This window comes from Cynara cardunculus (assembly GCF_001531365.2).
Source record: "Cynara cardunculus var. scolymus isolate 2C chromosome LG 8, CcrdV1, whole genome shotgun sequence".
NCBI classification, from domain to species: Eukaryota; Viridiplantae; Streptophyta; class Magnoliopsida; order Asterales; family Asteraceae; genus Cynara; species Cynara cardunculus.
In genome coordinates, this window is record NC_037535.1 from 15,028,670 (window position 1) to 15,041,849 (window position 13,180).

Genomic DNA, 13,180 nt, shown 5'->3' on the forward strand with positions numbered 1-13,180 from the left:
TTTGACTTTCTTTTGAATTATCACTTGGCTTTATAAGTTGTTTTTGAACTTGTTATCTCATATTCATTGTTTAGTTTATTATCCGTTCACTGAGCATTAAGCTCAGCCGAGATTTTCTTGTCCTCGGCAGGTACATGACTTAGCAGGGATTTTGGGATGAGAGCTACGGAGATGACAATATTGAAGATAACCCATTAAGTCATACTTTTGTTACTTTTGATGACTATGTAGACATACTGGTATTTTGGGACCGTATTTTGAGACACGTTATCTCCGTCTATGGTTATGTAATTATCTTTTGATAAATTTTATTAGCTGCTCTGGTTTATATAATGCGTTGTTTGTTTTTATCCCAATTGTGGCATCTCCCGTCTTTGACCACGCGGGACGGGGGTGTTACAATGACGATTATAAGAAACAATGAAGTTGAACTCATGAATAAAAACTGAACTTTGATAAGGAAAAATTTGAAGTCAAACAACACCACAAAAATCTATGTATACTTATGGCGAAAGAACATCTGTCACCAGGAGAGGAAGCGCTGAAAGAACGTCTTTTGGCAATGTTGTATGGATAGTAATTTAGATTTTAGTATCTAGTATTTAGTAATTTAGTATTTTGTATTTAGTAATTTCGAATTTCGTGTATTTTGTTTGCAGTTTACGTATTATATATTAGTAATTTATGTTAAAATGAATGGTTATGATTGCTTTGGAAGTTTGCTAAAGTTCACATGTTATTGTCTCCTTTTGATGTGTTCTCTTTCACTAAAGTTCACATGCCATTGTCTCCTTATGATGTGTTGTCTCTTTCAGTAAAGTTCACATGCCATTGTCTCCCACTGATGATTCAAAGATTTCCTTATATATTTGTTGTCTTTCAACAAATACTAATTCATATAACCTTCCTCAAACACCCTTAAATACCTTAAACACCCTCAAACCTTCCTCAAGCGTCCTCAAACATCTTACTAAAATGTCTCTGAAGAAAAACTAATCATCATAGCCAGTTGATGAATTTGATGAATGGCAATCACGAGTTGTTGAAAAAAACCAACTTCTTGATCGCATGGTCGAGGATAGGGTTATAAACTCATCCAATATGTTCATCGGAGATTAAGCTCCAAGAGCTAGAAGAATATATCGTGACAGACGTGAGATGGGTGAAGCGAGTTTGATGGAAGACTATTTTGTCGATAATCCAACATATGATGTTATTATCTCCCGGAGAAGATTTCGAATGAGAAGACCTTTATTCCATTGTATAGTAGATGCTGTTACCGCTAATGACATATATTTTCAACGAAGACCTGATACCACAGGTAGACAAAGTCTTTCACCAGTGCAAAAATGTACTGGATCTATGAGGGTGTTGGCGTATGGGACATCAGTTGATGCAATTGACGAATATTTAAGAATGAGTGGATCCACAACAAGGGAATCTCTCATCAACTTCGTAAATGGTGTCATATCATGTTTTGGTGACGACTACCTCAGAAATCCTACCAAAGATGATTTGGCAAGACTACTTTATGTTAGGGATCAACGTGAATTCCCGGGTATGATAGGTTGTATTGACTGCATGCATTGGCAATACAAAAATTGTCGCATGGGCTGGATAATATGCTGGAAGAAGTGGAAAACCAACAATCATTTTGGAAGTCATCACATCATTTGATTTATGGTTATGGCACGCTTTCTTTGGAACACCATGTTCGCTAAATGATATTAACGTACTTCACCAATCTCCTATTTTTGATGATATATTGGCAGGTCGAGCACCAAAAGTTACCTATGTCGTGAATGGTTGCGAAAATGATAGAGCATATTATCTCACTGATGGGATATATCCTACGTGGGCTGCATTTGTCAAGTCAATTACGTCTCTCCAAATCCAAAAACACAAGTTATTTGTTGAACATTAAGAGTCTGTCAGAAAAAAATGTTGAATGAGCATTTGGAGTTCTACAAGCTCGTCTCGCATTTCTTCGACACTCATGTCTTGTTTGGGACAAACATAAAATGGGACAAATTATGATTGCTTGTATCATCATGCACAATATGATAGTTGAAGACGAACGAGATACATACCTCCATTATTATGTACCTACTGAATTTCTTAATGACATGCCCACAAATCGATAACAAGGAAGCTCTGTAGAAGATGATAGTCAGTTGCCTGGATTCTCTGTTGAACGGATTGCAAGCCTATCAAGTTATATGGCTAATAGGGAACAACTTCGCAATAAGGAAACTCATAACGCTCTAAAAATGATTTGATTGAGCATATATGGCAAAAAGTTGGCCCTAATAATTAACTATGTTATTTACTTCTTTTAGATATGTAATTTTGTTTTTCTTTCTGTAGTTTCCTTTATATATTTACAGTTGTAAGTTTTTTTATATTTATAATTATGTTTTAAAATATGAAATTATTTTTATATATTTTTTATTTAAAGTTAAAAGATATATATATATATATATATATGTGTGTGTGTGTATATATATATGTGTGTGTATGTATAGTAAAATATTAAATATATAATTTTTATAAAATAATTTTTGAGATTGGGTTGGATTGTGAATAAAGTATATAAAAATTTAGATTAGATTGGAGTTGAAGATTGGATAGGTGGAAGAAAGAGAAATTAGTTTTTTTTTAATAAAGATTAGATTGATTTGGTTTGGTTTGTTGTTAGACTACTCTTATTCTCAAACCAAACCAAACTATTTGACAATAAGAAAAAATACTTATACTAAAAATAATTCATTTATCTTTTACAAAGAGATTGCACTAACAAACTTAGTTTGCAAACTTTAAAAATTAATTAAAGAATAAATAAAAAGATAATATAATATTTTATAGATAATGTGTCAAATTGTTATTGTTTCATTTTAGATTTTATTAGAATAAATCTTAGGGTTATTTATAAAAATAACCGGTTTACACAACCTTTTGCCACAAAATAACCATATTTTAGAGGTTTTGCCAAAATAACCGCCCGGACGGGGGCGATCCGTACACAATGGGGCAATCCCGGGTAAAAAAAAAACTCCTCAAAAGTCGAGATTACTGTTCACCTCGTTGACCGTGTTTGACCTCGTCCCCGGGGCGATCCGTACTATACCGGGGGCGATCCGTACTGTACGGGGGGTGATCCGTACTGTTCACCTGTGTTTTTTTTTGTATTTTTTATAACATTGAAGTTGTATTTTTTTAACTTTTTTAGAACCAAATTTCATGGGAAAAAGTTTAAAAATAAATCTTTATAATTATGGAGACGCAAAAATTATTTTCCTCTGTGTTTTTTAAACCAAATTTTAACTTTTTTGTGTTTTTTATTTAACAATTAAGGGGTGTTTTTAATAAAAATTGAAAAATACATAAAGTGTGTCTTTTTACGTATTTAATTTTAAATTTCACGGTTTTTCGTTATAAAATAACCGGATGATAATTGTGGTTACGAAAAAAAAATATTTAGTTGATTTTTGGAGAAAAAATCAGACATTATATCTGATTTCGCGGTTTTTGTTCAAGATATGAATTTTCAGCACCATCGTAGGGGAAGAAGGTGCTTCGATTTTCACCACTTCTATTGCTAGGGAAGAAAGTGCTCTGATTTAGACCAGGAGTACAACCGGTAGGGAAGAGTGTGCTTGGACCATATGCGTTTGCAACGCTAACGTCGGGGAAGAGTGTGCTCATAGCACCGGTGTAAAAAGTGTTTGAACCTCCCGGGTTTGCATTTGATGGATTTCCTTCATAACCTCCATTGTCGACAACATATAGTGTCAACATTTCTGGTAAAGTTTGACGAATGGCGTTGTGGAGGATTACCACATCATCGTCGTCCATAATCTGATATAACGTATTCGTTTTAAAAAATAAATTGAAAGGACCACGTAAACTTAACTTTTTCGTCACACGTTTGACGACCCCATAATACGTTATTGGCGAAGACAAACGTATTGCACATGTGGGGGAGGTTATCGGAAGGTACTTTAAAACACCATTTATATCTTGGAATAACCCACCACTTCGAATATACACACAAACATTATTACTTTCACGTGATTTCATGTTTTGTGATGGTTGATTGTGTTTAGTGGGTTAAAGGTTGTGATGGTTTATTGTGTTTAATGGGTTAAGGGTTGTGWRWGTAAAATATATGAGAAAAGAAATGGAAGGGAATGTGTGAAAAATTATGAATTAGGAAGTTGGTATTTATAGTGAAATTGGTATTAGAAAAAAAAATCAATTTTTTTTACCCGGATCGCCCCCGGTACAGTACGGATCGCCTCGGGGGCGAGGTCAAACACAGTCAACGAGGTGAACAGTAATCTCGACTTTTGAGGAATTTTTTTTTACCCGGGATCGCCCCCATTGTGTACGGGGGCGATCCGGGTGGTTATTTTGGAAAAACCTCTAAAATGTGTTTATTTTGTGGCAAAGGGTTGTGTAAACCGGTTATTTTTATAAATAACCCTAAATCTTATCTGATTAAAAAGATAAACTTAATAAAAAAATTAAAAAATATATCAAAATTCATATTTTTCAATTTCCTACAAATAGAGACCAATATTGACATATTTTCAACACACAAATTTTTCTCTATTTCAACTCATCATCTTGAAATTTCCAAAGATCTTGATTTTTTTTCAAGTTTATTCTATGGATCCAAACCAACAAATTTTTTTATTTAACTCTCAACATATTGATAACTCTCAATATATCCCTGAATATGTTCAAACCTCGCAAAAAGTCTCAAGAATCGACTATCCATGGGAGACTAAAGAAGATATAGTTTTAATGTCAGCATGAGTCGTTGCTAGCGAAGATGCTACTCATGGTAGAAACCAATAGAAAGGAGCGCTTTTTTCACGAGTGAAAAAAAATATATAATGCAACTCGAGAAGAAAATCCATAAAGAATGCGTATCAGGAACGAAAATCAAATGAAAGGTCGTTGGATTCGACTTAACGAAAGTGCGAACAAATGGATTGCTGCCTACAAAGAAGCATAACATCAAAAAAGAAGTGAAATGAGTATGGCAGATGTTGAGAAAGGAGCTCATGCAATTTATGAGGTGGGTGGGAAAAAGTTTTCGTACTTACTTGTATTTAACGAAGTTATGTGTAAACATCCCAAGTGGGAATTACAGTTAGATCGTGACATGACACGTTCTCGTTGGGAATATGAAGTGGGTGATGAAGAAAGTGGTGGAAGCACAAAAATATCAAAAACTATGGAAGAAAGAACCGACCTAGAATCCCCAACTGTTGGTGGTTCAACAATTCAGCGTCATAGATGTAGAGATGCGGCAAAAAAGAAACGAAAAGGTAAGGCATCACAATCTTCTTCATTTTCTAATGACTTCTCTATAGAACTTCGTGTAATGACGATTACAAGAAACAATGAAGTTGAACTCATGACAAAAAAACTGAACTTTGACAAAGAAAAAATTAAAGTCGAACAACACCAAAAAAATCTACGTATATGTCACCAGGTGAGGAAGCGTTGAAAGAACGTCTTTTGGAAATGTTGTAGTAATTTAGTATTTCGTAATTTCATATTTATTGTATTTTGTTTGCAGTTTACGTATTATATATTAGTAATTTCTATTAAAATGAATGGTTATGATTACTTTGGAAGTTTTCTAAAGTTCACATGTCATTTTCTCGTTTTGATGTGTTGTCTCTTTCACTAAACTTCACATGTCATTGTCTCCTTATGATGTGTTGTCTCTTTCACTAAATTTCACATGTCATTGTTTCCTNTGATGTGTTGTCTCTTTCACTAAACTTCACATGTCATTGTCTCCTTATGATGTGTTGTCTCTTTCACTAAACTTCACATGTCATTGTTTCCTTATGATGTGTTGTCTCATTCACTAAAGTTCACATGCCATTGTCTCCTCATTATGTGTTGTGTCTATCAACTTAAAGTTCACATGCCATTGTCCCCCACTGATGATTCAAAGATTTCCTTATATATTTGTTATCTTTCAACAAATACTAATTCATACAACCTTTCTCAAACATATTACTAAAATGTCTCTGAATGTAAACTATTCATATGATCCAGTTGACAAATTTGATGAATGACAATCAGGAGTTGTTGAACAAAACCAACTTCTTGATCGCATGGTCGAGGATATGGTTATAAACTCATCCAATATGTTCATAGGAGATGAGGCTGCAAGAGCTAGAAGAATATATCGTGACAGGCAACATGAGATGGGTGAAGCGTGTGGAAGACTATTTTGTCGATAATCCAACATATGATGATGTTATCTTCCGAAGAAGATTTCGAATGAGAAGACCTTTATTCCATCGTATAGTGGATGTTGTTACCGCTAATTTTCAACGAAGACATGATACCACAGGTAGAAAAAGTCTTTCACCATTGCAAAAATGTACTGGAGCTATGAGGGTGTTGGCGTATGGGACATTAGTTGATGCACTTGACGAATATTTGAGAATGAGTGGATCCACAACAAAGGAAACTCTCATCAAATTTGTAAATGGTGTCATATCATGTTTTGGTGACAAGTACCTCAAAAAGCATACCAAAAATGATTTGGCAAGACTACTCTATGTTGGGGATCAACGTGGATTCCCGGGTATGATAGGTAGTATTGACTACTGATATGTGTTGAGAATTTAACACATAAAACACTCGTTTTACGTCTTATAAGTTAGAATAATTTCTTTTCATTCCCACTCTGAGTCATTTTTATTTGTTTCTTTATACATTTGTTATTATGAAGCTAAATATTGTGGTTACTTGTTGGTACTCATAAAAGATGTTAATGGAGAGTTTTTGTAAAAACAACAGGATGCTACAGCATTAGTGCAGCGGCAATCTGATGAATGTGCAGCTTTTTGGAGGGGTTAATGATTTAGACGCTGCCTTTTTGTACTAATGGAAGACAGCTGTAAAAGCTGATTTTTTTGGTTAAAAACCTGTAGTTAAGACTCTTGTTAGGTTAATATACTTTTAGTTACTCTATCTTTACTTTGTAACTTAGTTAAGATTTGTATTTTTTTTGTCTTTTAGTGCCTCCTTTGGCTATAAAAGGAGGGCTTGGGGTTAGGGGTGGCAAAAAATGACCCAACCCATTAACCTAACCCGAACCCAACCTAGAATTAGCAGGTTGGGTTGTGATTTTCGACCCATTTAAATAAATGGATCAACCCGTCTAACCCAATTAAATAAATGGGTTGGGTTGGGTTGAATTTTTTGACCTGTTTTCAACCCACTTAAAATATTATATATATTTATTTTATTCTTGATATTATATTTATTTTATTTTGTTTCTTCTTAAATAAATTGGCCCAAGTTTCATGATGACTCTTCGATTTCAATCATTCAATAATCAATTCTTCATACGCTTCATTACTAATCGGTATCATGAGTCTCGACGCTTTGCCTTCAATTCTTCAATCTTCATACGCTTCGATTATCAATCTTTTCCCCTTCTTTTGCGTTCTACCTTCTCCAATCAAAGATTTAGGTTGGTTTCAGACTTTCAGTTTTCGATTTGAGGTTGAGGGCTTGAGGCGTTGTTGAACGATAGCAGAGTAAGTTCTTTATGATCATGTTTGTTTAGTATTTTGTTGTTAAACTTCGTATAGATCATATGAATTTCATGTTTCTTTTTGATTATTTGTTACTTTATCACTCTATCGAACTTTAGTGATTTCTTTCAAGTTTGAATTTGTTATTTGTATGGTGTGGCTTTATGTTTCTATCAATGTACCTATACCTCATAGAGAATTGTTATCATCTGTCTTCATTGAGATAATTATACAAGCTACATATAAATTGTTGTTTTGTTACGCATGGATTACACTTGCTGATGGACTAATGGTCTTAGGATTTTAGGTACGAGAGTGAAATTGGGGTTGATGAAAGTGGAAGTCGAGTTACTTAGAATTTTAAAAAATTCTACTTATTTTGAACAATATATTTGTTGCGGTTATGTTTTATTCAGACTTTGAACAATTTGGTTGTATTTGTGGTTGTGTTATGTTTTATTCAAAAAAGTTAAATATTCTAGTTCTTTTTTATTTAAAATTTTATAAAATTAAATGGGTCAACCCAGGTTCAACCCATTTATTTAACAGGTTGGGTTAAGAAAATCGTAAACAGGTCAACCCGCTGCCAACCCATTAACCCAACAGGTTGGGTTGGGTTGAAAAATCTCAACCCATCTAATTAAATGGGCTGGGTTGGATTGAGATTTTCAACCTGTTTAATAAATGGGTTGAACTCAAACCCAACCCAACCCATTGCCACCCCTACTTGGGGTTCCATTTTCATCATACATCTTAACATTATCTAGTGTTAAAATCAACCCTCTCCAAGGGTGATTTATAATAATCTTTTGGGAAATTCAAGTTCTTCATCTTTTTCTTCTTTAATTTCTCGTCTTTTATTTTCCGCTTTTTATTTTTACATTCCTTTACGTTTATTGTCATTTACATTTCGTTATTTAATTTCCGCAATTTACATTCTCGTCATTTGCTTTCTCGTTATTTACTCTTTCGTCATTTACTTTACGCAATTTACGTTTATGTCTTTACTTTTCGTCATTTATTTTTCTTGTACTTTACTTTCCGTTATAAGTAGCTAAGCTTTTATWGCTTGGGTGTGAGACGGAAATGTGAGATTTTCAAACCAAACGAAAGTAGCTAAGTGTTTTCGTAAAACGACGTCCATTGTTTCGTTCGAGTTTTTCTAAAACCAAGCACACTTCTTGACGGGTTGATCACTTTGAAAGTGTTAAAGTGTCATGGACTTAGAGATAAGCCATTGAATGCACGTCAACTTGGATGACATAAGAGGTAGACTTGAGAAAGTTGCCGACAAGGAGACTTGTCATTTATGTTTTTCAAACTTAACTCTCGACGGGTTGGTCACTCTTCGAAAGTGTCAAAGTGGGATAGATTCAGAGATGAACTATCTAGAACACACGCCAACTCGAATGATATGGGATCGACTAGAGAGTGATTTTTAACAAAAAGATTTGTTTATCCATATATTTTGAAAACACCATCTTGTCACTATCCTTGGTCCGGACACCACATAGAGATATGGGTGGAAAGCTATAATATAGTGCAATGATGAAGTCCGAGAGGAATGCCTTCAAAATAGATGGTGGAACTTAGTTTCGAAACACTGCTTGCTGTAGCATTCCTACAGCATTGGCTACTTGAATTTGTGTTTGGGTTTCACCTTAAGTCTTACACCTTTGTTATCTTTTTATATTCTGTAATCTGTTTTAAATCACCTTAACATCAAACAAAAGTCTTCAAAATCGTCGTCTGAAATCATCTCTTTCATTGGACTCTTATTTTACTTTGGCTACAATCTCTATGAACGATATTTCGGTACTTGTACCACTTTATTACTTGGAAAGAAGACATTGGACCGTATTGTATACTTGCTTTGTGGTCCAATTTTTTTGTCTAACGATGTGCAATATAACCGACCGACTACATGCATTGACAATGAAAAAATTGTCTGAGCGAATGGGCTGGACAATATGCTGGAAGAAGTGGAAAACCAACAATCATTTTGGAAGTCGTCGCATCATTTGATTTATGTATATGTCATGCTTTATTTGGAACACTGGGTTCGCTAAATGATATTAACGTACTTCACCGATCTCCTATTTTTGATGATATATTGGCAGGTCGAGCACCAAAAGTTACCTATGTCGTGAATGGTCGCGAAATTGATAGGGCATATTATCTCACTGATGGGATATATCTTGTGTGGGTTGCATTTGTCAAGTCAATTACGTCTCCCCAAATCCAAAACTAGAAGTTATTTGCTGAACATCAAGAGTCTGATAGAAAAGATGTTGAGCGAGCATTTGGAGTTATACAAGCTCGTTTTGCATTAATCGACACCCATGTCTTGTTTGGGACAAACATAATATGGTATGTAAGTTTCATTTTTATATTATTATCTGTATAAAAAGATCAAAATGACCATGCGTTTTGGGAATTAGTATTTAGGCTTTATTTTGATTATTATCCTTAGAGAGCGTTTGGTTTGCAGGAATGGAATGAAATTGGGGGGATTTAGATTTAAAATCTATTCCAATCCTGTGTTTGGTTTACCAAATTGTCAGGATTTGAAATCCCGGGATTTCATTAAAATCCTTTAAACATGGGATTTGGAAATCCTTTGCAAAGGGGCGGGATTTAAAATCCAAATCCGACAAAGAAACCTTAAATCGCTTCCCTTTCTTTCCCCTCGCTTATTCGTCGCCTTCTCTCATCAACCCGGAAAAAGATCTGCAGGGAGAATTGGAATTGGGGCTAATCTTCAATAGAAATCGGTGGCTTTCTCATCCTCAGAAATGATCGATCATCCATTTCTTCTTCAACATACATATAAATTTCAAAAATGGGTGCAACTGCATCTATCGCTGGCAAACCATCAGTTCATGATTTTACAATCAATGTATTTATTTCCACCCTTTTCTTGTTCAAACGATGGTGTTTTTATGATCAAACATTTGCTTTGTAATAATTCAACTTCGAATCGTCAATTACTCTAGTTTAGGGTTTTGATTGTTTCAATTTCGTGTTCAAACGGTGTTGTTTTTTCTAATCGAACTTTTGTTTGGTGATAATTTAGCTTCGATTTACTTAGTTTAGGGTTTTGATTGCTGAATTTTGTGTTTAATAAGCGAAAATGTTTCTGATCAAACATTTGTTTTTATGATAATGTTACAGCGGATTAACGAACTCAAATTACACCCAACTAGTAGTTTCTCTTTTGATAGTTAGTAATTGTGGTCTAGATGATTTTGCATTTCAAGAGATGAAACAAAAAAACAATAGTACCGTTGATTCACTTGACCGCTTCTTATTCATTCCCACCATTTTCAAATATGTTCATCTCCTTCAAGCTCCTAAACTCGACAGTGTTCGAAGTGTTCTTGGTGACAGTAATATTCACCCCACTACACATATATTACCTCTCATTAGTTTGCTATATGTGGTGGCATATTCTGTTATCTTTTTCCATCAGGTGCAAGACATCCATGCCACCTAAATGACTAGTTTCTTCGGTTCAGGATAGTCATTCCTTGTCTAAGATGGATGGAGGAATTAAAGGAAGTTTGTTTAGGTGAAAGTAGTTTTTTCCAAGTGATGAGAACATTAATAACTTGCTTAGGTGACTTGCTCATAATTTGATTGTTAAATATGTATTTTGAATTAATAGGTTTGTTGGTTAAATAGGTAGTTTTGAGAAAATGAAAGAGATTTGGTGACTAAAATAATTGCAAAAGAAAAAAAAATCTCAATCCAAATCCTACAAACCAAACATGATTTATAAAGGAATGGATTTCAAATCCAATCCAAATCCTGCAAACCATACACATGAATGGATTTTAAATCTAATCCAATCCAAATCCCTCCTGCAAATCCAAACCCTTAAAAACATTCCTGCAAACCAAACTTACCCTTATGGAATTACCAAAATGACCTCACAATTAGGGAATCAGTATTTTAGCAATACTTTGAGTATTTGATTTATAAAATTACCAAAATGCACCTACGCTCTGCTATTGGACTTTTAAGCATTGTTTCAACATTTGACTTATGAAATGTATCAAGAATGTCCTAAGTTAGGGAAGTAGTTAAAGCTATACCTTTGGTATTCGGCTTCTCAAGATTATCGAAACGACCCTAAACTTGGAAAATCGGTATTCTAAACATTATTTGAAGTATTTAATTATGTTGAATTTTAAAGTTATGGCATGACCGTTATTTATATGTGTGCGACATGTTGTCACCATTATTTACTTTCAAATTTTAAAAGAGATGTTTTGACCATAAAACATTATTTACGTTGCAAACTATTTAGTTTAGTTATTTTGGTAAAATATTTATTGTTCAAAAAATGTGGAGTATATTGCACGTTTTTATAAAATGTACGAACATCAATTAATATTATAACGACGTCATTATTGATAATATTTCAAGAGAATATTTGAGCGAAATATGAGATATGATAGTATCAGGGGTTGATCAATAAAAATTGTTAAGACTGGTCGTGTTAAGATTGTTAGGGAATAGTGATCAATTTAATCACGATTATTTAAGGTGCTTAGGTTTGGTATAAATTATCATGTAGGTTGCGGAATTTTGAGAGAACGACCTATCGAACATTAACGATTCAAGGTGAGTACATTATTCGATTTTTATGGGATATATATATATATATATATGATTATTACAAAGTATTTTATCCATGATATTATGATGTATTTAGATGCATATGATGATAACTTGATTGTATTGATGTACATGATATTCAAGTATATGCATGATATGAAAGATGATGATAATGAGAAAGATTATGATGACTTGATATTATTAATATGATATGCACGTATGTGTATAATGTGAAAGATGACGATGATGCATATGTGATTTATGTTCTCACTTGCATGAGATGTATATTTCATGCCACAATGAGATTTGCATTAATGAGTGAGTATTGCAAATAAATGGTATGCAACTAGTATGATTCGGCAAGATTCGTCCATCGTACGGGGTGGGTTGGACATGAAAGGAGGGTTGTAATTCTGAGGTCTTGGAGTACTCGTCCATATAATACGGCACATACGCAAAGAAAAGCGACGAGCCGAGACCTCACTTGCAAGATAATAACTAAAATACATTAAAACACTGTTTATATGTGCATATGATCATAAAACCATATCGTATTCACTAAGCTTTTAGGTTATACTATACATGTATATATCTCATGTGTCAATTGTCATTAGATGAGTTGAATGAAGAAAGATGAGACTATGTTTTGAATCATGATTGGTTAGATATTTTAATTAGCATTGATTACGTTAAAGTATTTTACGCTTCCGCAATTATATAATGAATTATGTTAAACACATTATATATGTTTGAAATTTTTAAGTTTGTATTTTGTTCATGACAAACTATTAGGAACGATGTCACGGCACTAAAAAATTTGGGGCGTGACAAAAACACCCAAAAGTTTCTGTTTGCAAAATAACATTATGCACAGCCAGGACGAATTATAAGGTGCGGTTGTGTCAAAATACCCAAAAGTTTGTATTTGCAAAATAACACTATGTATGGTCGTGTTGGATCATAAGGTGCGGCCACAT

The 13,180-nt window shown here is 33.8% G+C and overlaps 1 protein-coding gene across 1 annotated transcript; it reads left to right on the forward strand.

Annotated features, from left to right (window-relative positions):
- Nucleotides 1-1,158: 1,158 nt before the first annotated feature.
- LOC112516220 lies at nucleotides 1,159-1,924 on the forward strand. Its single transcript, XM_025123239.1, has 2 exons — nucleotides 1,159-1,558; nucleotides 1,773-1,924. Exons 1-2 carry the CDS (start codon nucleotides 1,159-1,161, stop codon nucleotides 1,922-1,924), a joined length of 552 nt encoding a protein of 183 aa, XP_024979007.1.
- Nucleotides 1,925-13,180: the final 11,256 nt, after the last annotated feature.